This window comes from Taudactylus pleione, unplaced genomic scaffold, assembly GCF_031769625.1.
Source record: "Taudactylus pleione unplaced genomic scaffold, aTauple2 ptg000244l, whole genome shotgun sequence".
Classification (NCBI taxonomy): domain Eukaryota; kingdom Metazoa; phylum Chordata; class Amphibia; order Anura; family Myobatrachidae; genus Taudactylus; species Taudactylus pleione.
Window position 1 is genome coordinate 1,143,664 of NW_028284646.1, and position 27,251 is coordinate 1,170,914.

Genomic DNA, 27,251 nt, shown 5'->3' on the forward strand with positions numbered 1-27,251 from the left:
GGGTCCCACCCCCCACACGAGGTGGTGATCGGCTACTATTGCTGAGAAAGCTCGAAGCAAGATGGATCTTTCGACTAAACACAGTAGCACCTCATGGATTAAATGAATGCAATCCATTGAATGTTTTTCTTCGTTAAAAATTTTTTTTTTTTTTTATATATATATTTTTTTGTGTGACCAATGCACCGTTTAGTTATTTAATTGTTTTTGATGTTTTTTTTTAATGTTGTTCTTCATTATTTATTAATACAATTTTGATGATATATGGTGTCTATTCTATACTTCCATGTATAATGGGTCCCTGTTAGTACCCTGGTGACAGCACATGTTTTTTATTTTTATTTCTATTATGTATTGTATATATTTGTCTATTGATTACATGGTTACATTCTGGGTTCTGCGCTAGTAGCGCTTGAACCGGATGTTGACATCCCAGACCGGATGGATGGCACACGCCATGCTGCTGCGTGTGCCATCCGGATGTTCAGTACGCTTGCCCTGGACGGCTGAGATAGCTGATCACGTGGAGGGCGCGCACATCATGTGATGATATGTGCGGCCCGGATATGCAATGCGCCCGGCCGCTTGTTGTCTTTCCTTTGCGGCAGGGCTGTATTGCAAGTAGGTGCGGTATGTAATTACCGGATCTGCACGCTTGTTATTATGATGCTACAGGTGCAATCTGCTTTCCTTATGTTGTCATACTCACGCTGAGTATTACCAGGTGAGTGAGTGTTTATGCTGGGATGTCTGGTCACATGTGCTGCCATTTGGCTGATGGGCTCTGGCGCCCATTTAGGGTATTTATAGGGGCCTGTTAGACATGGTCAGTGTGAAGCTGGCTTCTGGGTGGGCTGGTTGCCCTGATGCAAAATATGTGTGGTTGTGCCTCTTGAGGAAGGTTCTATAAGGACCGAAACGTTGAGACTGTCCCTCAAGCCATAGACCTGAGGTATGAAGTATTTTTTGATTAATAAACCTCTCGTATCATCCTACAAATTCTGGTGAGTGCTCCATTTTTTTGCTCTATATTTGGACGTTCAGTTCTGGATCAGCACCCCAGTGGTTGAATTTTGCTTATGAAGATGAGAGTGCGACCCAACAACATAATATATATATATATATATATATATATATATATATATATATATATGAGAATGTGTGCCATAGCGCTATGTGATAATACATTCTCATAAAAGCCCAGGATAAATCAATGCAATCAATTCTTCAGCAACAGTGAAAACAACAGAAAGTCCAATAAATCAGGATGGCAGCAATCTTTTATAAATCACACCAAATCCACAATCTGAACACTATGCTCTTGAGGAGGTCCAAGTGACGCCATTGTATTTGCATCAGGATGAAATGCATTGCGTCGTCAGAATGGAACCATTGTATGTTATGCTAATATGCTATTATTACTGTTTAAAATCCTATCATACCCCATACCCACGAATACACATATAAATCAGTGATGACAGACATGTCTGGTAGACATGTTTGTGACAATAATTAAGAATACACAAGGATACTGTGAGTATTTGCTCTGCATATTGATACAGTGTGTCTATGACAATTGCAATATAACACAGACACTGATATGCTAAATGTAGATTTGGAAACAATGGTCAGACGTTTAGCCATCGTTTAACAATTGTAGGCCTTGTTGATGTGGTTAAGTAGAACTAACAGTTGTAATCTGGAGATCCTTTTGTTAAACTGATCAGATTGTTTGCCAAAGCTTGCTCCATCTATGAACAGGACAAACCCCATTGTCTGTCATTCTTTTAGTTCAGATAGAAGTAACATTAATAATAACCAGTTTGAAGCCATGTATATGAATATATATATACATATGTAAATTCACACTAAAACGATCACATGGGTATCCACAATGCATGCACACATATATACAGTTGCATTTGTAAACAGAAACACACACACAGCGCATGTTTTGGGCTGTAACACAAACCCTACACGCAGCGCACCTTTTTACACTACATGTAGACACACAACGCATACTTACATATAACCATAAATATACACGCACTCATAAAAGGTTCCTGCACATTATGGTTTATATTAAAGTTATTAATTATGATGTAAAATGTATGTATTTGATATTAATGGTATACAACATGATAGACATGGCATGTTTGGTACTAAACTGACACACTGTTTATTTCCAGATATCTGAATCTATCAGCGAGGGAGTCGCATCTTGCGTTTGATGGTTATGGAATAAAGGAAATTATTGGTTAGAATGCATTCTGTATGTAGTGTCTATTGATTAGTTAAAACACACACAAAGAGCCATTGGAGGGCTGAACTACTATTGTACAAACTGACCTATGACAGAAGAACCAAGAAGAAGAACCAATAGGATTATGCCAACTCGTTCCTATTGTATTGCCTGCTCTCTGTAATGGTATATATTCAGGCGCTCTGTATTCAGTAGTATGTCATCATAGTCTTTCTTTTGACGTAGGCTTCACCTTTGATGCCGGAAATCTAGATCCAAAGCGCCTGTGTAATGTATCGACTGTACCTTATTTCTGTATAATCCTTTGCGCTAATTGTATTTAGATCACAGCGTGTAACTAAATGCTTTTTATGTGAATAATAATTTTTGTGATTTGGAACCACACTCAAAGTCTGGAAAGCGATTATTTCATTTGCGTACGCTACGCTAAACAGCAACATTTAGGTATATAGATCATTAGGTATTCATAGATTGTTTTATATATGTAAATGGCATTGCACTGTGTTCATTCTATGTTTTGTCTTTGAGCTCCAGACAATAAGATTATGTATATGGAGAGCCATTCAAGAAGTTATTTTGAGTCATTTAATAAGCCTTATAATTTTTTACATTCTGGTATGAGACCACTTTATTGCTTTTATGGCAAATTGGTGGATAGTGATACACTGTTGCCCTAGGAGGCACTCTTGTTTTGTGGGAGCCTAATATTATTTTTAATATGAGTGTTTTAAAATATTTTTTTTAGTATTTAAGTGAACCTATTTTTAGCAAATAAAAGTCTGTTACTAATGCCTAATGTACCTTTGTGAGATGCCACCATAGCAAAGTATACATCAAAGAGCTCTCTGTAATTTGAAAGCTCCGACAGAGACTATTGTGATCACCTAAATGACATTAATCCCTAGACAGAGGGCCTGATTCAGACCCGCTCGCGAGCGCTGAGCGCTCGCAAGCGGGTCGATGGTGCCCTAATGCGCATGTGCACGACGGAGGGAGCTCCGTCGTGCGCATGCGCGAGACCCGCATAGCGACAGCCAAGCTGTCGCTATGGGTCTCGCACCAAAGGGGGCATGCTGTCGATGGTGAGTGACAGCACGCCCCCTTTGGTGGGCGTGCCGGGGGCATTGCTGCCCAGACGGAGGCGTTCCCATGGGAACGCCTACCGTCTGGGTCCGGCCCCACTGACATCACTAGTGATGTCAGTGGGAGTGCTTTGGGCTCCCACTGATAGACCGCAGGGTCTCGTCGCAAGCCCGATGGTCTTGACCATCGCGACCATCTTTTTGGCCACTCGCATAAGCTGTGGGTGGTCACCCACAGCTATGCGAGCGGCCAGGAGGCCGCTCCATTTTTAGGTAGGAGGGCCCTGATTCAGAGCGAGCGCTCTTGTCAGAGCGTCCGGTTCTGAATCAGGCCCAGAGCCCCAACTGAAATGCATAAAACCTAGCTGGATTCATGTGAACAGAACCCTACTAAAATATAGTGATTTAGCTAAATTTTTGTAGTACTGTATTTCTAAATTTGGATTTAAATGCATCAATCCTTTACATGAGCATGTTATCGCCTGCAGTGATAAAGACATAGCTAGGTGTTAGAACTGCTGTTAGGAAAACAGCTTTGTAGTAATAGGCCCATTAACAGTCAATTACTGTGTTTATGAATAATATCGTTGCTTACAGTATTGGATAAATAGAGTATGACGTATCTGGGTGAAATTTTATAACATGCTGTACATTGATTTTTTTGAAAGAACAAAAAGTAAAAATCTTTGTAGACCTATGACCCTTGTTTAAGCAAATTTTATTTTGTACATGTCATCTCTAGAAAAATGTAAGTGCATTTTGTCTGTTAATTACCGTGTTTGGTGAGGGTAGCCCTTACCTTTCTGCCTTTGGGAAATCCAATGGTACTACTTAAGATTGAATCCCTTAATGAAAATTGAGAGATCCACTTATGGGCTGCAGATGCACAGGTACATTTAACATGAATTGTACCATTATTATACATGTCGAAGTGTTACGCCTTGGCATAGCTTCACTCAAAATATGAGCTTACATAAAACCAGGGGCATAACTAGAACTTTGTGGGCCCCATAGCAACATTTTTAAGAGGCCCCCCAACTTAGGCCTCAACCAGAGTGTATACATATATATAAATGTATATACATGTGTGTGTGAGTGTGTATATATATATATATATATATATATATATATATACACACACACACATGTGTACAGGGCCGGAGCTAGGCTGAGCTGCGCCCAGCACCGTCCTGTGTTGCCACCCCTTCCCTCCTCCGCTCCTTCCCCCTGAGTTTAAATATGAACTATAGCGCTGGGAGGGAGGTGGGCGTTTCCTGCGCCCTCCGGAAACAATAGCGCTCTGGGCGATGGACCGGCTTGCCCGTGCCTGGAGCCGCTACTGCATGTGTATATATACAAATATATATGTGGCACTCCCATAGTTATGGGGTCACCCGTTAGTTAGTTAGGGGTTCACTTGGATGACCTGCAGCCCCTGTCAAATTATATATATATATATATAATAATAAACAAACAGAGTGCAAATCTGTAAATTGAGATTAGTCCCAAGTAATTAAAATTATTTGACGTGGGTCTATGTGCAATGCCTCGTATATTGGGCCGGCGTTTTTCCTTCTTTTCAATAATCCCTGTATCCACAACACAGGTACTGAATTGCTACAAATAAAATAGAAGGAGCACCATAGTGCATTATCTCAAACATTTATTTAGAAAACAAATTTCCATCAAACATGTCTTGAATGACGTACCGAAAAAAGCGGTCAGACCACCGCAAGTATACAGCACACAAAATCAAGTCTCCGGGCTGCTTGTTCCTTCTATTTTATTTGTAGTAATTATATATATATATATATATATATATATATATATATACACCTTATTAATATTAAATCCCATGGCAGCAGGTAGTTGAACTCTCACTGACCCTGTCAATTTGGCTGTCACTAAGCCTGCGCTGACAAGACAGAATACTACTGTGCCGGGCAGCAACAACACTCAGCCCGGTAAAATCCTCCAAACCTACAGTGTTGGAGGACAGAGTTGCGGGGCAGAGGAGCCTGAAGGGCTGGCCCGGCTGGGGCCTGGAGCCAGTGAGAAGTGTTAGGGAAGCAGGAAGCTGAGGTGGGTCAGCCAGCACTAATGTATAAAAGAAGGCAGCGTAAGGGCGATATGGGGTAAACAAATGGTAACTTACCTGTGCAGCAGCCCAACGATGTAGCCATCAGGAATGTAGAGCGGGTCAATGAAGGAGCAGGTGTCAGCCGACAGTCATGAGAATGACTGCGGGACAGGGCTGGTGGTCAGCGGCTGTGGCACAGTCAAAGAAGCTGCCACAGTGTGGAGTGATCCGGGGTGAGGTGGCCAGCATGAGGACCCTGGCTCAAGATTCCTGTAGTAGTGCACGGGAGCAACACGGGCGGTGTGATAGATGCCCTGTCGGAAGACCCCCTGTGATGAAAAAAGGCCCCTGGAGCTTTTAGCTGCCCTGCCCTACCTGCTAATCATCAGGAGACCCTGCTGCCAGAGACGAGGTCACTGAAGAGGAAAGCACTGCCAAGACTATGCTGCCGCCGGATAAGCCACCGCGGAGGCAAACTCAGTGGAGGACCCCTGCTGCTGGGCAGCAAAAAACATGCAGGCAATGTGCAGAGATGCCCGCCCACTTTAGGACCAAGGCTGAGAGGACCCTGCTGACAGGCGCCCGACTGAGAAAGGGAGCTCACTGCAGAATCAACACCGTTGCTGGAAAGCCACTGCCTCGAAGAAGAACGCACGCCCAGACCACCTTGTAGTTTCACCTATAGGTGCAGGGGGTTGCTCGCTTGGCCGGTGGGCCCCCTAAGCAGCCGGGCCCCATAGCAAGTGCACCCCCTGCACCCTCTATAGTTACACCATTGCATAAAACCCTTTCCTTCCCCAACAAGAAGAGCCCTTCCTGATGTCCCTGCAGTAGCTCACCTGTACTCATACCCTAAATGGTCTATTTTTCAGGCAGTTGCTTGAGAATTTTGAAAATGTATCTGACTTTGCAATAATGTGAAGACACTGTGAGTTGGATGAGTAGGATGAGTTATTATGCATTCTGCAGCTCATCTAATTATTAGAAGTGTTTTGGCAAGTGCAAGCCCTGCTTGCAAATTATCTGCCATTTCAAAGAAACAGGATTGCAACATTTGACTCAAAGATTTGTGCTCTGTCTGCATAGAACAACCACCAAACTAAGGGCCTCATTCAGATCCACTCGCGAGCGGCTGTCCCCTCGCAAGTGGGTCGATGGTGTGCACTGCGCATGCGCACGACGGAGGGAGCTCAGTCGTGCGCATGCGCGAGACGCGACAAGCGAATGACTTTCCTTCGCTCGTTGTGTCTGATCAAAGGGGGCGTGCTGTCGATGTTGATTGACAGCACACCCTCTTTGGTGGGCGTGCCGGGGGCGTGCCTGCCAGATGGAGGCGTTCCCAAGGGAACGCCTACCATCAGAAGCCGGCCCCACTGACATCACTAGTGATGTCAGTGGGAGTGATTTTGGCTCTGATAGAGCCAAAATCACTCCGGGCCTTGCGGTTGAGAAACTCAACCGCAGGCTTCGGCTCGCAGTGGCGATGGTCGCGATGGTCAAGACCATCGCGACCATCATCCTGCACGCTCGTATATGCTGTGGGTGGTGACCCACAGCTATACGAGCGTCCAGGAGGACGCTCCATATATATGGAGGTGGGCCCTGATTCAGAGCGAGCGCTCTGGTCAGAGCGTCCGGCTCTGAATCAGGGCCTAAGTTAAACTATACAAGGTATACAATACTGTAGGTCTAATTTAAAAAACAAAAACAAAACAGTTTCCTGTCCTTATTTTAGCAGAAATGCAAAAACAAAACGGTTGTTGTTTAGTTATTATATAGATTGTAAGCTTGCGAGCAGGGCCTTCCTACCTATATATCTGTCTGCTATTACCCAGTTTTGTTCTATTAATGTTTCCAGTTGTAAACAGCAACGGAATATGTTGCGCTATATAAAAAACTGTTAATAAATATAATAACAGTTACCACAGGCATGGGGTCATGTTATACCTCATCAATTGCAGCACAAATTTCCTCTGTCTGTTGCCTCAGTAATGCAGGAGAACACATCTAAATAATAAAAATACAAGTACAAATAAAGTGAATATATAGCCTTGAGCACAATTTAGAAAAAGAACCATGAAAATGGTATGTACCTCAGTACGTGTTTCCATTTTATCTTCAATTGCAGAATTTGTTGAGATTATTTCAGGTTTATCAGTTGCCTGAAGTAAAAAGAATTTACTGTTAGGCTAAACCATATTTAATAAATCTATATTAGTCTATTCAGTGTTAAATATAATATACATAATTCACTTAAAAATGGATTTTAATACAAAATGGCAGAGAATATATTTACAACACACAGCAAACAATCACTAGATCAAGACTGAACTTAAAGCACAAATGAATCAACAGAGTACATACAGTAGCATATATCAGCAGTAGGTAATAACCAGCCCCCCTTCACCATCAAAGTGTTTTTGGCAGTAAAGCATTTACTATAATAAGTTTCAATTTTGTATGGACATATTTCTATCAATTACTAGAAGCAAATAGCCTGTGTGCTGCCTATATTTATTATGGTCAACCACAGACTGTCACGCTTCATCTAATATTGCTAAATATCATAGAAGGGCTTACACAAGGGACTGACAGTAAGAATTACAGAGGCAGGAGATTGTGCCACATGCTGAGACTGTGTACAGCATACGTATTTGTAGTGAGAGGATATAAACATTTTCTTATTAAATTAGAATTAATCTTTAGAGAAGTCTAAGATAAATAATTATTTACCACAATACAATAATATTAACAAATTATTAGCTTTTACAGGCTTATTTGTTGTTTTTAATGCATTTTAGTGTTATTTATTGTACTGTATAAATAAAGGTATAGCTTGAGGAAGGAGGCTGCTAGCACATCAATCAAGTGGCTTATGAGAATGCAGCAGATCTTTTTAGTGTTAAATAAGCTGTTATTGCAAGAATTATGTCTTCCTGTAGGATTACCTATAGTCATACCTATCTCTTCTCCTAAAGCTTTGTTGGGTTAATGCAAGATTTCTATCATCATGTAGGATTACCTATAGTCATACCTATCTCTTCTCCTAGAGCTTTGCTGGGTCACCATCTGCATTATTTCTTATTAGCAATGTGCGCTGGCCCCCATGTTTTGGTTCTAATTCATCTCTGTGTTTTGGTTTTAAGAAAACCAACGTGACGTGTTTTGGTTTTGGATCTGTATTTTTTGGCAACAATATATAAAAACAGCTAAAATCATGTAATGTGGGACTGTTTTTGTTTTTTACAGTATTATTAACCCCAACAACATTAATTCTCAGTTATTTCCAGTCAATTTTGACCACGTTACTGTGCACAATATTGTTCACCAATATTGTCCAAAGGCTGGCTGGTTCAGCTAAGCAACACAACAGCGGCACAAACGCACGGCAGTTTAAAAGACTACAGCATATCTGAAACATTGCCACACAGCAGTGGCAGACAGGATGGCAGTTTAATAAACTATACGGCTCCTTAGAAACCGAAAATATTTTTATTAATCAAAACCTAGATCAGAGGACCGAGGGCAGTATAGGGGAATGTAGGTTTAGTATGTATGCAGTGGAAGACAGGTAAAAGTTGTTTAGTTAGTTAATTTAATTTAATTGTTTGCTTGCAAGAGCAAATTTAAGATACAGTAAAATAATTAAAAACACAGCTTTTTAGAACTTTAGTATTCTTCAGCAATATGCACTAGAGAAATTATTTACAGCAGTCAACATTACTACCTTTGAGAAAGCTGTCAGTGATAAGGAAACACATCAGGCCTACCAGCAAAGGATTTCTCTCCCTTTCCATTGCTGTTAGAGTGACTGTTTTAAGGAAGAGATGCACATGATACCTAAAACCGGAGGATCAAAAATGACAAGCCATTTTTGGGAAACTCTGCTAAGGGGCCTAGACCACAGCTAAGGGATTGCATGGGCTGCAAGCTATTAGTAACCCTGCTGGACTTTTGGACTTCCTATAAACCAAGTGGAACCGGTAACTACTGTATATAAAGTCTCTGATTCCTACACAAAGCACTTTGATTGTGATTAAGTTTTTTCCTTTGGTGGACAGAATACCATGCATAATACAGTATGATATTTTCAATTATATGCTATTAATTCAATATTCATGTGGTTTATGTACAGTGCATCCAGAAAGTATTCACAACGCATCACTTTTTTCACATTTTGTTATGTTACAGCCTTATTCCAAAATGGAATAAATTCATTTTTGTCTTCAAAATTCTTCACACAATACCCCATAATGACAACGTGTAAAAAGTATTTTTTTGCAATTTTTGCAAATTTAATAAAAAAAAACAACTAAGAAATCACATGTACATAATTATTCACAACCATTGCTCAATACTTTGTTGATGCACCTTTGGCAGCAATTGCAGCCTCAAGTCTTTTTGAATATGATGCCACAAGCTTGGCACACCTATCTTTTGGCAGTTTCACCCATTCCTCTTTGCAGCACCTCTCAAGCTCCATCATGTTGGATGGGAAGCATTGGCGCACAGCCATTTTCAGATCTCTCCAGAGATATTCAATTGGATTCAAGTCTAGGCTTTGGCTGGGCCACTCAAGGATATTCACAGAGTTGTCCTGAAGCCACTCCATTGATATCTTGGCTCTGTGCTTATGGTCGTTTTCCTGCTGAAAGATGAACGTCGCCCCAGTCTGAGGTCAAGAGCGCTCTGGAGCAGGTTTTCATCCAGGATGTCTCTGTACATTGCTGCATTCATCTTTCCCTCTATCCTGACTAGTCTCCCAGTTCCTGCCACTGAAAAACATCCCCACAGCATGATGCTGCTACCACCATGCTTCACTGTAGGGATGGTATTGGCCTGGTGATGAGCGGTGCCTGGTTTGCTCCAAACATAACGCCTGGCATTCACACCAAAGAGTTCAATCTTTGTATCATCAGACCAGAGAGTCAATCAGGTGCATTTTGGCAAACTCCAGGTGGGCTGCCATGTGCTTTTTACTAAGGAGTGGCTTCCGTCTGGCCACTCTAATGTACAGGCCTGATTGGTGGATTGCTGCAGAGATGGTTGTCCTTCTGGAAGGTTCTCCTCTCTCCACAGATGAATGATGTACCTCTGACAGAGTGAGCATCGGGTTCTTGGTCACCTCCCTAACTAGGGCCCTACACGACAACTCTAGGAGAGTCCTGGTGGTTCCGAACTTCCTCCATTTATGGACGATGGAGGCCACTGTGCTCATTGGGACCTTCAAAGCAGCAGATATTTTTCTGTACCCTTCCCCAGATTTGTGCCTTGAGACAATCCTGTCTCAGAGGTCTACAGACAATTCCTTGGACTTCAGGTTTGGTTTGTGTTCTGACATGCACTGTCAAGTGTGGGACCTTATACAGACAGGTGTATGGACTACAAAATCATGCCCAAACAACTGAATTTACCACAGATGGACTCCAATTAAGCTGTAGGAACATCTCAAGGATGATCAGTGGAAACAGGATGCACCTGAGCTAAATTTTGAGCTTCATGGCAAAGACTGTGAATACTTATGTACATGTGATTTCTTAGTGTTTTTTCTAATTAAATTTGCAAAAATCTCAATAAAAACTTTTTACACATTGCCATTATGGGGTATTGTGTGTAAAATTTAGAGAACAAAAATGAATTTATTCCATTTTGGAATAAATCTGTAACATGACAATATGTGGAAAAGTGAAGCATTGTGAATACTTTCCATATGCACTGTATATTAGGAGGAGTGAGTGTAACAGAAAAAAAAGCATTTAATGCTGCTGGCTACCCTGTATGGAGGAGCTCTGGGATGTGTGCTTGTACTATGCTCTCCGTCCGGTGTCCGCTGTGAAATGGCGCCCAAATCACCATGGGAGGGACTTATATTGAATCCAAAACACACACTTTATGACGCTGGGAAGATGACATTTTGCCTCGTTTTGGAGCCGAGCCTGGTGGGAAAATCCAAACCACAGATCGGATTCAGTAGTAATCAATAAGTTCGGGTAGGTTCGGTTCTACAAAGTTCGGGTGGGTTCATTTACTAGGTTCATCTCTATTTCTTATGACACTGTGGGCCAGAGAGAAACAGTAAATGACCACACAGATGGTATATGCATAGACTGTGCTCTGCTTAGAGCCTTTGTTGCTGCAGCATAGGAAAACACAGCAATACATCTGTGTCAGTGTTCATGTGTAAAAACAACAGTGCAAACAGAAGGAAAATGTAGGAGACGATACTGGCTCAGCTATTGTGCTTTGACCACAATATGGCACTAAAGAAACCTATTTAATGTTATAGATATATGCAGAATAACACAAGTGAGAACATGTGATGACAATTATATCCACCATATTGAAATTATATTGCTGTGCAGCTAGTAACAAGAGATGGGTAATTCCATTTAACTGATACTGATTTATGAAAAAATTGTAGAGAAACTCCACAGGCTTTGAATCAGTAAAAAAAAAGTAAAATAATTGGCCTTGGATAATTGGACCACAATGGGCCCGATTCTGAGGTGACCGCATGGCGATATTGGTGTTCAATGCATCTGAGTGGCACTGCGAATGCGTCCCAAAGGTTACTGCAGGGGGAGAAAGGCAATTTTGGTGGGAGTTACTGCGTGGTAACAAGTCAGGTGAGGGTGTGTTGCTGACGTGTCCTGGCCAGTGACTGCGTCTTTTTTTGCAGTTGCTTTGGAACTGGAGGCCATGTTCAAATGGACAATGGTGCGACGTTTTATGCAAAGCGGTATATTACAGCCGCAGCAGGTTGGGCGTTTTTGCACAAATTCTGTTAGCTGTGGCATTAGCATAAAGTCACTGTCACAATGCATAAAAAGACACAGTCACAGCTGCATTAGTGTCCACCTCTGAATTAGGACCAATTTCACTATTTACAAAGAAGCAGGATCAATGATCACCACTGCTCAACAATTATGGGAGCTGGATTCTACAACCATAAAGAGAGCTGCCCGTGCTTAGATGTCAGTGCTAGTCATGGCTTCACAGGACCATCACTGCTTAACATACAGTAAATAAATAATTGGTGTATCCTTTATTGTATGCAGTGGTCCATATAAATAAATAAAGAATTGCAGAAAAAGAAGATTAGGCATCGTGCTGCATCCCAAATTCAGAACTACCACCGTCTCTTTACAGCCCAGGTTGACTTGCGCTATTACACAGAGATCACAAGTGCTAGTGCAGGTTGGGGGTAGGCAAGGTATAGATAAAGCATGTACCTCCAGAATTTCTATCAGATCCTGACCTTGTTGGCTAGGGTTATTAAAATGGATGGGACCCTTAGAGTGCCACCTTGACTCATTATACTAACCCTTAAAAAATAAACATTATTTTGAAATAAAGTTTTACTGAATAAAACACTTCCCACTCAGTATTACAGTATTACCTATAAAATAAACTTTTTTTTGTCTTAGTAGCTCTCCCAGCCTGTAACTTCCTCTATTTATTTGCTAAAAGGCTAGGGTCTTTTTAGATTTCTTACATCAAATCTGAGAAGAATCCATGTACTCCTGCTTTTTTATAAATTTATGTAAAATATGCTACTAATTTAGAGATAGAAATAGAATATTGGGTGCAAAGCATGCTGGGGCTAATATATTAAATCAGATCATAGCCCATATCAATAAAAAAGTTATTGCATAACAAGACACTGCACTAAGGGCCTGATTCAGACCCGCTCGCAAGCGCATTGCACTCGCAAGCGGGCTGATGGTGGCCCAGTGTGCACGCGCGGCGTGAGCCCCATAGCGAGTGAGACCTTCACTCGCTCCGGAACTCACAGCAAAATGGGGCAGTTGTCACTCGCCCCATTTTGTAGGCTGGGAGGGGGGGTGGCTGAACAAATGGAGGCATTCCCGAAGGAACGCCTGCCATTTGTGGGCGTCCCTACTGACATCACTCGTGATGTCAGTAGTGGACTTCCGGCTCTATTAGAGCTGGAAGTCCACTCGGCATTGCGAGTGCTGAGACCCTACCTTAGGGTCTCCTCGCAATGCCGATGGTCGTGATAATCTGGACCATCGCCTGCCCGCTCGCACTAGCTGTGGGTGGGCACCCACTGCTTAGCGAGTGGACAGGAAAATAAAAAATACTCCCCACCCTGATTCAGAGCGTGCGCTCGCAAATAGCGAGCAGCTCTGAATCAGGCCCTAAATCCGAAATATACAGTTAGAAAGTCCATATTACAATCTCTGCATTTTAAAAGCACTGTACGGTATTTTGAATGTGATAAATTTCAGTGTGTTAGAGAAAGGAACTAACAAATGTCTGGCGCTATCTCAGTTTTCCAGGTAATACTGTAGGTTTTACCAACACGTAGGGGTGTATCTATAACAGGTGCAAGCTGTGCAATGCACACGGGCCCCTGGGTCCAGGGGGGCCCACATCGCATGCATTTATTAAATACTTACCTCTCCAGAGACTCACATAGGCTGTAGCAGCACTGTACAAATCGACTGGAAAATGGCCACCGTGGCCATATTCCCGGCATATTTCACAGACACAGTAGGAAAATAACCAAGAAAATGTCTGCCGCACCATTTCCCGGTGACTTGTACATATGCAGTAGACTTTAGGATAACACTACTATAATGCCCGGAGTTTGCTGCACCCAGTGCACTGCCGGCCACTGGGTAGAGAAGAGGGGGCCCCAGACGGAGACTGCACACTGGCCACCTCCACTCTTAATACACCTCTGCAAACAGGATTTAAGCGTTTTGACAATATGAATATTCACTTTTACCTTTTCCATTTCAAAATGTTTAGGCTAATGGATTTTATAACCCTACAGTTTGGAAAGTTTATTTATATGTATATTTGTGTGTTTTATGGATAATGTCAAAATAGATGTTACTCAAGAAGACTAATAATTCACATATTGTAAACTAACATAAATCTTTGCACATACCTAGGCCTGATTCTGAGTCAGATGCAGCGACTATTTCTGATGCAGTGGAGCAAATTTATTTCTTCTGCACGTGCGTCTAAGTTGCACTGCGCATGCTTCCAGATTCCGTGTGCACAGAGTGGCAGTTGAGATTGAGGTGTCTCAGAAATGTTTTTAAAATGTATTGGGCATTCCGGGGTGATGACTGGGAGATGGCTAAGTGGATGCACGGAGATGGTACATGGGAGTTATTGGAGAGTCGTCGGCATGTCACTTATAATTGTTGCGTACAGAGACACAGAATCATTCACATAAGAGGTCATATTCAGACAGATAATCTGCACCTACCACACTGGCGTCACAAGGGGGTTCGGGGGGTGCGGACCACCCCCTCACTGACAGGAGCATGGTGCTGCATTACGTGCAGAACTCGGCTCCTAGCACAGTGAGGGAGCCGGCACTTCACACAGGCTGGTCCCCGGGGGCAGCCTGCACCTCCCGCACGGGTGTTCAGGGCAGGCAGCGAGGCTACAACCCCACCCACATGGCCACACCCCTGCCTGTGAGGCCACGCCCACTAATTTGTTGGTGCGCTGACAAGCCTGCACAGGGGCGCCGAGAGGGGGGGGGAGCGGGTACAGATTACCCGGGCCCGGGCTTCCTGAGGGGCATGGCGGGGGCCCGGGTCCGGCGCCGCTCCCCCTCCCTCACAGCAGCCCAGCACACAGCGTGTGCTGAGCTGCAGTGGAGACTGCTCGTGGCTGCTGAGCAGCAGCCACAGCAGTCTCCTATGCCTGTGGGGGGGAGTGATCACACTGATCACGCCCCCCTGGCTTTGAGCAGAGCTGAGGGGGCACAGAGCGCCCCCCCTCCCCAGCGCGCAGCGCCGCAAAGCGGCTCTGCATATCCATTTTTTTGTCCGGGATGGGGGCGTGGTCACGACTCCCGCAATTAGGCCACGCCCCCTATTACCCGGGCCCGTCACGGCTCTCAGCGGGCCTGAGCCTGCAGCACCGGGTGCACAGACAGGTAGGGATACCATAAGGCTTGTGCAAGTTTCAATGGTGCGATCGATGGTGCATCTACAGACAAACCAAGTGGTATTTCAGCATATGCAGATGCTGAAAGATGGTATCTCAGTCTTTGCAATTTAAGATGCATGGCTGTATACCGGGGAAGGGCTTCATAGTGAATAATGGACCTCATTCAGAGCCGGATGCTATTTGCGCTCGCTCGTTCAGAAAAAAGGGGTGGCTATTCAAATGAACCGTTCGCTCTTTGCTGTCTGTTCACGCCTCTAGGTCTGAACGAGCGAACAAAACATGCGGTCGTTTTTTGAAAAACTACGCCCCCTGGCCGCTCGCATCCTACGTCATGTCCGCTATTTATTAGATTAATCGAGAACTTCGACCAGCGTATGAACTGCTCGCTATTCTTGTGGTTGGTTTTTCCCACCACATCTTGCGAGCAGTTCTGACTATAAAATAACCCAGTGATGTGGTCAATGACGCTGCTGTATTAATTATGCACACCCTTAAAACGCCCGTTTTGACCTTTAAGCACGCCTTCGTTCTGATCTCTACTCCCCGTTTTCTAGCACCTTCCCCTGTTACCACCCACAAACGCCTCCTCCTGTCACTCAAAATAGCAGGCATTCGCTATTTAGTGAACAAACGATTTTTGGCCGCATTGACTGGTTCACGCATGCGTATTATTTACGATCCGTACGCTTGCGCAGTTGGGCAAACATCGCTCGGAACGAACGAGTGGCCGCTTACGAGCGGCTCTGAATCAGGCCCAAAGTCACAGACGTGCAACCGGCAAGACACAGACACAGACACAGGTGCATCCGAGTGAGAATCAGGCTCACTGTGTCTATAGTTATCAGTGGACCATATGGAGTGCCCTAACTACAATAACATCACTGTTTTTGCTTTTCTAGTTTTACTGAAAATTAATGTCAGATATTAGTATGGAATCTATGACCAACATACTTGGGATTCTTCCAGATAGAGCGTTTCCATCATGTTTTGCACAAGAGCTATAATATGTGCTAAATGACATAGAAAAATAAAAAATACACCACTCTTTACCTACTTAGTCCCTGGCAATAAATAGTTTACAATAGTTGGAGGAGAAGCCTGTTGAACATCAAAACAGTATGTATGACAGCACTTCAAAGTCAACTGTGCAGGAAAAATGACTTATGACAGATACGTGTGCAATCTGTTGAAACTAATAACACAACATTTAATTTAATTTTTGACAATAATAATTGTCTAATAACTTCAACAAAGCATTTCTGTTTCCATTGAGCAATGACACACATTGTCTTGGAGGTATTGTGGCTCAATTCCCTCTACAGAACTAATTTAAATCGTAGTTATTCTTTGCCTATTTTACATGAACTTTGTGCTTTAGGTCAGGCCAGAACACATAACTCTGACAGTGTGCCTGAGTCTACTTGCACTTGTGTCTATCCCCAGGAAAATGGCACCTGCGTTATTTTCTTAGTGCTTTCTGCACAGTTGGAGGAAAGGTGAGTGTAGTTTATGGGTGCAAGGTAAACAGTGTGAGCCCTTCTTGAAACAGCAGCTCATGTGCACCGCACACCATGCACCTATTATAGATACACCCCTGGATCTCTTTCTCCTTAGGGCTGGTGCAAATGCATGCTGATATTGATAATGGCTACTTTCACAAGCAGTTAGACAGGGGCAATGCGCTGCTTACATGAGGCCAACACTTAATTCAAGTGGAGATTCACATTTATTTCCGAGCATGAAATATGGCTGCATCTGCAGTTGACTTTCGTACAACTCTGGTTAAGCCACTGGGCGTCTAATGTAAGTAGCATAGAATAATTAAATATATACAGTATTTGCACCCGTAAATATTTTTTCAGAACCTACTTATATTTAGAAATGACTGTTCTAACATTGCTATGAGAATAATAATATCATTATTATTTTTGCACTCCTTCAAAAAAAAAGCAAAAGCATTTTAGTGTATGAAATAATAAATAGAAACATTTAAAATCATTTATCCATCACTAACCTTCTGATCCAGTAGCAATGTGTTTGTAGGAATTGCAGCAAAAGCTTTGTAGCGTGACTTGATTTTGTATGGCTAAAATGCACAAACAATTACCAATTATTTTTATTTAGTTTAGTTTATCAAAACTAAAGTTAACTGATTTGCTTTATAAACTATTGGCCTTATTCATTACGGATCGCTACTGCAACAGCGTATGCAGAACGGCCAATGGCGCTTACTGCGCAGTGCGCATGTGTGAGATGGTCTCTGCGATCACACTACGATCACATGCGCAGATCAAGGGACAGGACGTCAGCATTTGGGGGTGGTGACGGGGGGAAGTGGTTGGAGAAACGCAGGAGTGCCTGGCTGTTTGAACGTCGTTACATGGGCGTTCATAAATTAACCACGGCGACAGCATACGCATCTTGAATACTCGACAAGGTAAGCAATTTCTGAGTAAGGTTAGACCTGTTGTAATTGTGCGTGAGGGGCCGATATTACTCGATGTTCCTAATATATATGCAAGATTGCAAGGTATTACAGATGTGCAAAAGCGTTAGTGGGTGTCTCTATGCTGGCTTTGCGATTGCAGACATTAGCATATTCTTGCAGCAGGCCTGCGTGCGTAATCGCATCTGCGATAAAAATAGCGATCCGTAGTGAATCAAACCATATATTATTTAGCTCAGATTTTCATTATTTTTTGTGTTGTTTTGCTTTACAAGCACTATGACATGTTCTAACCTAACAGAAAGCTATTCAAATGCAAGTTATGTCCCTTCAGTTATGCAGATATTGTGGTTAATATACCGTCAATTAACTTGCAAATTAACCTGTAAATTGTATGAACTGTTAGGCCGGAAACTGCAAACAGCTTGCCTTGCTGGATATATAATCAAAGCACACACTCTTCTAGATTGTGTTTATCATTTAAACAGTTTATTAAATATGTACGGTAGTAGTTAGATTCCAGAGCCTCATGTTCAGATTTTAAGATACAATGTCATCTAAGTTAATTTAGCATAGTCTTTGCATAATGGGGTGCAATTGATGCAATATTTTCAGAACGTACTTAATATCAGGTTTGTGTTAAGATTTTAAATTAAATGTCTAAAACATTATAATAAAAAAATTATATTTCTTTGAAAAAAAAGTATTTTAAAAGTATTTCTGTTTTAAAATATTTTTGCTAAATTTCTTAGAATGCTTTCAAAATGTTTAATAATAATACTATAAACAAAAGTCTACCAATAGTAATATCAACTTGATCATAGATTTTCACCTTGTGTATAAGAACGGCATACATTGTAAAACATTATCCTTTTAATTAGAAATGTAAACATTTGGTTAAGAAGTACTCATATAATGTAAATGGTTGCTAAGGGCAATAAACACTATAACAATTTGGCATATATTAAGTATACAAAGTAATTCAAAAATAATTAAGCATCATCTTCAGAAAGCTCACTAAAGAGAACGTTAATAGTGTTTGACTTTTTATTTGCAATCTGTCAAAAAAAAACACGGGAAGCATAGAAGCACTTATTCACATTACTAAATGCAAATGGGAAGTCAAAACCAGTTAATTGTGCAAAATAAGCATTTATGCTGTTGCCCGTAAGGAAACCTAAAGTGGTGTCATTCTCTTCCATAAACTGATATAAACATTTATAAATGAGAATAATATGTCCTAGAAGGCAAACATTTAAGTAACATTGTAATAAATTTTAGATCTGCCAAACAAATGAAAATCACATATTTAAATTTCTACAGGATAAACATTGTTGACAGTAAAATCAGCTGCCTGAGACAGCTAAATCAGTAGATGCAAACCCCTACTTGCTTTAATGTTTTACATAATAATAATAATATGAAATGTTTCTTATACAGTATGGACTCAATCCAAATGTTTGCGAAGGGTGCGATGTGCTGTTGCCACGGTATTAAATCACCGGGAACTGCACCGCATCATGCACCCCTCGCAGCCCACTTTGCCCCGAATTCACATAATTCGCATAAATTTGTTCGAAGCCCTACGGGGCTGGGAGCACTTTAATGCAAATTCAGGCTGCTATAAAGTGCGGCCATTGCTGCGATGACTCGCACATGCGAGATCATCGTGGCTAAGTGGATCGAGCCATAGGATTTGATGTATTTTTGATTATAAAGCATAAATTGCTCTGTTATAGCCATAGATTATTATAGATTACCTAGAACTGAAAAAAAAAGTACAGTTTGCAACAGCAAAAAAGTGGCATTACTAGGGAGGTGTGGAGAGTGCGGGTTGCACCAGGTGGCACCACCCGATGGGTTGACACTAAAATAACAGAGCTGCTCTACTAATTTGGTATCACCCCATCAGGTGGTGTCACCAAGCAGCAGTGATAGCAGTTACTGATGACATGTGTATGCATGTCATCCACACTGTGTCCAAAGAGGTCATGTCCTAAAATGTAATTCATCAGGGGCCATGGCTTAGAGCCATGAGGTCAGACCACCGTTTGCAAGTGTGCGTCTTCGGCGTGGGCAAAGAGTCCAGAGCTGAATGGGTGATAGGGTGAGTAGGTGCACTGGATGACACCAACCCCAGTGACACTGTGTACAATATAATTTCAAACGCTGTACCATATTTTATAAATATTGTAGTTAATTTGTGCAACTGTAACCTTTAACACTACAGGTGCCTTACTTGCCATGATGCAAATATATATAAAAAGCATTACACAATTTGATCATAAAAATAATTTGATTTCTAAAACACCTTCAATTTAAAGAGTAACTTCAAAAAACTCTACAAAGCAAATACATTTCTGATCAATTGTTACATTCTTGACATTTGTAAAATTGTAGAGATTTTCTTTTAGTTCAGGATGCAAATATATTTATTTACTCCTATATCGAAGGAACCATAATCAATATATATAATCAATAATGTATGAAATTCCAGGTGCAACTATATTTGGCAGAGGCAACATGCTGTTTTCAAAAGGTAGCACATACATAAAAAATAATTATTCATACCATGTTTACTATAATATTAAAATGATAAATTAGTAACATTTAATGGTGCATATAAGATGCATAAGAAATGATCAATATATACCTTTGGATCATCTTGATCAGAGCTCTGAGCTAATGAGCTTGTTGTCCGCAATTCACAGGATCTTGACAAGACTGAATTTGATGGTGCCAAAGTGTTAGTAGGCAAAGTGTATATTGGTGTATATTTCCTTGATAATTCCTCAGTACTGTAGGAATGACATGAGTAGCTTGGATGCAGTGGTGGGGATATGCCCATTTCTGATTCCATATTTTCATGGCATATGTTTGAATAGGGTTGAGGAAAATCAGGATTTTGTTGAATGTCCATGGAGAAGCAACATTTTTCAGAATTTTGATTTGAACTCTCACTTGAAACATAAGAAGGTGATCTAATATTACCTCCGGATGGTGTACGTCTTTTTAAATGCGGTATCACATTTTCTTTTTGCCTGACAAATGATGGATTGAAATGTAAAGGAGGTGGAAAAAGTGTAACCTTTTTCGATTTACCAAATATACAATCTTTTTTTATTGGTGAACATAGATTTCTGCTTATTGGAGGTTTATCATTGAGTAATGAAATATTTTCTCTGGAAGAGAATGGTGGGGTAATAGATCTGCGATACAACTGAGAATATGGTGACACTGCTCCTTTTCGAGAAAGGAGTGTTCCTGAAGATGACTTAAAGTGTTTTGAGTCTGGGGAAAATGTTCTAAGGGGCTTCTGGTAGAATGAGGATTCTCCATGTAAAATATTGGAATCTGAAGCTGAAGGAAGAAATTCATTGTTCCATTGAAACTGTGGTATTTTGGATTCTTTTACATAGTTTAGTGAAAAACAAGATAAAGATTTTCGAGGTGGCTGCGATATCAAGGTAGCTTCCTGTAATGTTACAGTTTGGGAAGCTGGCTTAGGCTCAATTTGATAATAATTTGGAATTGGAGAGAGGGCTCTTTCATTATTTGATTTATTAGATTTTAGCAAAGAAGTTAAAAATGAAAGTCGTGATGACACAGGTGAAGCAGATTCAGGTCTTGGAACTGGTGATGTGCATACATTCATGCTACATATTGTTGAGGAAGATCCATAAAATGGAGAGTTAAGTGGGCTGGGGCTACGACAAAGAGGATATTTGATAACTTGTATAGGTAGAGGGGACAATGCTTTTGACCTTACACACTTGCTAATAATTGGTGCAACATGGCTTGAACTTTCAAAATTATTTGAAGCACTTAAGGATTTTGTTAAAGAAGTGTTGCCTGGACTTTCTGTAGTTAAAATATTAAATGAATTTGATTTTTGTGATGGAAAATGTGTAGGAAATGGGTTCCTAGCTGTTGTCTGCTCTCCATGTATATTTGGAGGTACATATTTTGTGGTATGTTCTTTAGATCCTATTGTCCCTTTAGCTGGGTGTGATAGATCTGTAAATTGATGTTTATATGAATCCAGGCCAACTGTAGGGACAAAACAAAATCTCTACAAAAAAGAAGAGAGAAACAATTACAATTGTGGAAAAGAAGATGCCAGTAGGTGTGCTGCATTATTAAATTGCATCTATCATTATTTAACAATGACTTTAGTAATGCTACTGATAATTACTGTTAGCATTTATTTTCTCTGCCTGTTCGGAATTGAATGAATTGCACACACAAAAATTAAATACTCAGTATTGCAGTTTGTGTAGTATTTCAATTTTATATATGGTTTATAAGCAAGTGCAAGTGATTCTGAGCAGGACGTAGTGGTGATGTCAGACAGAGTGGAGCAATTTGTTTTATATACTGTATACATGTACCTAAGTCACATTGTGCATGCGCCCAGGTAGCGTGTGCACAGAGTCAAGTTGGGATTGAGTGACACAGGGAGATGAGCAGTCTCAGAAATGTTTTTAAAATGTACTGGGCATTCCTGGGTGGTGTCACGGAGATGGCTTAGTTGACGCACGGAGATGTTCCGTCTTATGGGCGTGTTATGGGAGTGTGCAGGCATGTTATGGGAGTGTGCGGGCGTGTTGCTGAAAGTTGTTGCATACAGAGATGCTAAACTGCTCACATAGAAGGCATACTCAGACAGTGTAAGAAAGTTTTGATGGAGTAACTGATGGTACATCTAAACATACAGTCTACAGGCACTGACAGTTGGCATCTCAGTCCTGGCACATTCATACACACAGATATACACCAGGGAAGAGCTTTGTAGTGGTATTTGCATAAAGACGTAGACGTGCGACCAGCAAAACACATACACACAGACCCGGCTGCATCCGACCCAGACTCAGCCCTATAGTTAGTACTACATTATGTATTCAATATGTCAGATTTGAGTCTACTGTGTTATTATGCACACTGTATAATATTGTAAGATCATGCAAAAATACAGCATGACTGAACTGCCTAAGTATACTACTAACCAAAGCTATAAGGATCTGAACATAAATAGGGATCAACTGGCACAAACACTACATGGCAGAGCAGCACAAAAGCCACCATCTAATTTTCTACATTTGCATTTGCACTTACAGTATTTACAGATTCTAATCCGTAATAGACTAAATCCCTGGGTTACTATGACCAATAAAAACAGTCTTTTGAAAGTAACATACAGTAGATTACCTGCTCATCTAATCTCCATATTGTGATTAAATAACTCAGGGGTCTTAGTAAACAAAATTCACTGCCCCTTCCATCAACCCACTACCTCTTCATTTAATCTCTGCCTGATCCCAATTAATCTCTGACCAAAATGTATCAATGCCTTTTAGCTACTAAAGTTAAATACCACTGTTCTTTTCCTATTCTCCAGACTTGTGACTTTGCTCAATTCACATGCATCCTATGTTCAAGCTATCATTGCTCACTACTTGCTAATGTCATTATATTTCCTTACTCCTGGTCTCCATTGTGCTTGCATCAATCATTAATTAATTCATTCATTCATTCATTCATTCATTCATTCATTCATTCATTCATTTATTCATTCATCATTGTGACCTCCTATGCCTGCCTGCAAAACGTCTTGTGTACTGCACCTATTTTCTGTAATAATCTTCCTTGTTCTCTGATTGTCCAATTACCTTCAAAGTTTTAAGGGCACTTTGAAAACAGTCTTTTTTTTCAGGGCAACTTTCCCATTTCTAGCTACTCTATTAAACTGCCAGTATACTGTATTTTATGCACTAATTACAAAATTTTATGTATCCTAAAGAGCCATTTTTAAAATACATTATTTATTTGCCATGACAGAAACCAGCTGTGCTCGGTACAATACAAACACCTAAGGATTTTACATTTTGCATTCCTATGCATTAATATGTGTCTGGTAACAAATGTGCTTTTTATAATTTATATTTTAGATTTCAAACTCTTGCAAGCAAATTGGGTCCAAACTCTATGGTGTAAAATTATATTTCTGTATCATAACCATCTTAACCTGTTTTATTATTATTATTATTATTATTATTATTATATTTGCTTATTATAAATTAATTATAATTAAACATAATTAAAGATAATTATTAAAATGTATGTAATACAAATATAACAAAAACTGCCTTTACACTTTGTATCTGTATAGGGCATTTATACACCAAGCAACTGGTGTTTGTACTATATAGGATTAAAAGCCTTAATCTGTTTCTATTATAAAATTGGACCCTTCTCTTTAAATTAGGTCATCAAGCATGTTTGCATGATTCTAATTGTGTCTACAGAGCATGTGCATGTCAATCCTAATGTGCGTGGTGTATGCCCCAGTTCCCGCTGCACGTGCCATGCACATTAGGTGTGACATGCACCCACACACCACACCAATGGGAGAAAAGAGAACCGGGAATGAGGGTAGTAAATATAACGGGTTGGGAGGGTGCGGGATGGGAACGGATGGGGACGAGAGTGGGAGGGGATAGGGGTAGCTGTTGGTTTCACATGTCTTATTAAGGCTTCTTATACAGTACATTATCTGAAATTTTATAAAACAAAATCTCTACCACTCAAACTCGAAGAAGCAATGAGATTCAGATCACTAAGGCTGGCGCATTTTCCTTGCACAATACAGATATGGGGACAAATGTATTTGGCTCCGAGTTTTATGTGAGGGACAAACTTGTACCTTCTCGCACATTTAAAGTAGGGGTGTGCACCGGCCACTTTCGTGTTTTGTGTTTTGGTTTTGGATCTGGATCTTTCTTCGTGTTTTGGATCTGGATTGGTTTTGCCAAAACCACCCTTCCGTGTTTTGGGTTCTGAGTTTGGTGTTTTGGATCTGTATTTTTTTTTAAAAAAGCATAAAAACAGCTAAAATCACAGAATTTGTGGGTTTTTCTGCTCCTATGCTATTATTAACCTCAATAACCTTAATTTCCACTCATTTCCAGTCTATTCTGAACACCACACCTCACAATAGTGTTTTTATATCCAAAAGGTTGCACCAAGGTAGCTGGGTGACTATGCTAAGAGATACGAGTGGGCGGCACAAACACGTGGTCCATCTAGGAGTGACACTGCAGTGGCAGACAGGATGGCAGTTTGAAAAACTAGGCCCCAAACAGTACATAATTAAAAGAAAAAAAAGAGGTGCAAGATGGAATTGTCCTTGGGCCCCCCCACCCACCCTTATGTTGTATAAACAGGACATGCACACTTTAACAAACCAATAATTTCAGCGCCAGGGTCTGCCACACGACTGTGGCTGAAATTATTGGTTTGTTTGGGCCCCCCACAAAACAAGCTGGCAATTAACCTGTCCCTGCACAAACTGGCTCTACGGAGGCAAGATGTCGTCCTCATCCTCCTCATCCACCGATTCCTCACCCTCTTCAGTGTTGTGTACATCCTCATCCTCACAGAGTATTAATTCGTCCCCGCTGGAATCCACAACCACAGGTCCCTCTGTACGTTCTGGAGGCTGGTCTCCCTGGAAGAGTTGATAATTCATTTTATGAACATCATCTTCTCCACATTTTGTGGAAGCAACCTCCTACGCCTTTCGCTGACAAGGTTCCCGGCTGCACTAAACACTCTTTCTGAGTACACACTGGAGGGGGGGGCAACTCAGGTAAAATAGAGCCAGTTTGTACAGGGACCTCCAAATTGCTTCTTTTTCCTGCCAGTACAGGTACGGACTGTCTGACATGCCTACTTGGATGCTGTCACCAATGTAATCCTTTAACAGACAGACGCACGCTTGTCGCTGCTGCTTTAAGGATGCAGGTGCGGCTACAACCCACACATTTCACAAAGACAGAAAAAAAAAGAAGAATATTTTTATTGTTTGTGGACTGCACTTTGAGGGTTACACCACCCTTTAACAGACAGATGCACGCTTGTCGCTGCTGCTTTGAGGATGCAAGTGCGGCTACAGCCCACACAATTCACAAAGACAGAAAAAAAAGAAGAATTTTTTTATTGTTTTTGGAGCGCACTTTGAGGTTACACCACCCTTTAACAGACAGACGCATGCTTGTTGCTGCTGCTTTAAGGATGCAGGTGCGGCTACAGCCCACACATTTCACAAAGACAGAAAAAAAAAGAAGAATATTTTTATTGTTTGTGGAGCACACTTTGAGGGTGTCACCACCATTTAACAGACAGACGCACGCTTGTCGCTGCGGCTTTGAGGACAGTATCATATGTAGTGACAGTAGACTTGTCAGAAATTGTTGGCACGTCTTTCAGTCCGGACCAGATGTCCAAACCGGCCCTTGACTTATGACACAGGCGCACGCTTGGCGCTGCTACTGTGTTGATGCACATGCGGCTACATCGCACACAAGTTACAAACATAAAAAAAATAGTTTTTTATTTTTTGGAGCACTTTGAGGGTTACACCACCCTTTAACAGACAGATGCACGCTTGTCGCTGCTGCTTTAAGGATGCAGGTGCAGCTACAGCCCACACATTTCACAAAGACAGAAAAAAAAGAAGAATATTTTTATTGTTTGTGGAGCACACTTTGAGGGTGTCACCACCCTTTAACAGACAGATGCACGCTTGTCGCTGCTGCTTTGAGGATGCAGGTGGAATCTAGACGGGATTTGGAACCGGGGACACACTACATCCTATCAATTGTCTAAATCCCACTGCACTAATGGCGGATACCGGACGCACGTCTAACACCAACATAGCAGTCAAGGCCTCAGTTATACATTTTGCTTCAGGATGACTGCTGTCGTACTTCATTATCATCGCTAGGGACTGTTGGAGGGTCAATTCTTTAGTAAAAGTAGTGGTGTTCCTACTTCCTCTCTGGGATGATGAACAACTCCCAGCAGCAGCAACAGCACTAGGAGGAAGTGGTTCTTGATCTTTCCCTATTTTATTTTTATCGGAGAAAGTTTGGTCCTCCATTTATGTTATATTGATATATACGTGCGGCTAAGGCGCACACAAACACAGAAAATATTTTTTTATTTTTGCTGGAGAGTAGTGCACTTTGTGGGTTACACCACCCTTTAAGAAATGAGCCAGCCGGCTCTTTACTTATGGGACACAGGCGCACGCTTGGCGCTGCTCCTTTGTTGATGCACGTGCAGCCACAGTGCACACAATTCACAAACACAGAAAATATTTTTTTATTTGGTTTGGAGTGTACTTTGGGGATTACAGCACCCTTTAACGATCAAGCCAGCCGGCCCTTTACTTATGACACAGGCGCACGCTTGGCACTACTTTGTTGATGCACGTGCGGCAACTGCGCACACAATTCACAAACACAGAAAATATTTTTTTATTTGGTTTGGAGTGTACTTTGGGGGTTACAGCACCCTTTAACGGTCAAGCCAGCCGGCCCTTTACTTATGACACAGGCGCACGCTTGGCACTACTTTGTTGATGCACATGCGGCT

General features: G+C 41.4%; 1 protein-coding gene across 5 annotated transcripts in view; it reads right to left on the reverse strand.

Annotated features, from left to right (window-relative positions):
• MLIP (muscular LMNA interacting protein) overlaps nt 1-27,251 on the reverse strand; it is a 258,418-nt gene that overhangs the window by 64,539 nt on the left and 166,628 nt on the right. For 3 of the 5 annotated variants that reach the window (XM_088479668.1, XM_088479669.1, XM_088479666.1), the window contains 4 exons: nt 20,467-21,885; nt 17,382-17,453; nt 7,519-7,587; nt 7,373-7,432 (listed from right to left, as the gene is read on the reverse strand). In XM_088479668.1, coding sequence (XP_088335794.1) covers nt 7,373-7,432; nt 7,519-7,587; nt 17,382-17,453; nt 20,467-21,885 — 1,620 coding nt within the window. The remainder of the gene's footprint in view (nt 1-7,372; nt 7,433-7,518; nt 7,588-17,381; nt 17,454-20,466; nt 21,886-27,251) is intronic. The other 2 variants (XM_088479667.1, XM_088479670.1) reach the window with 2 other exon arrangements.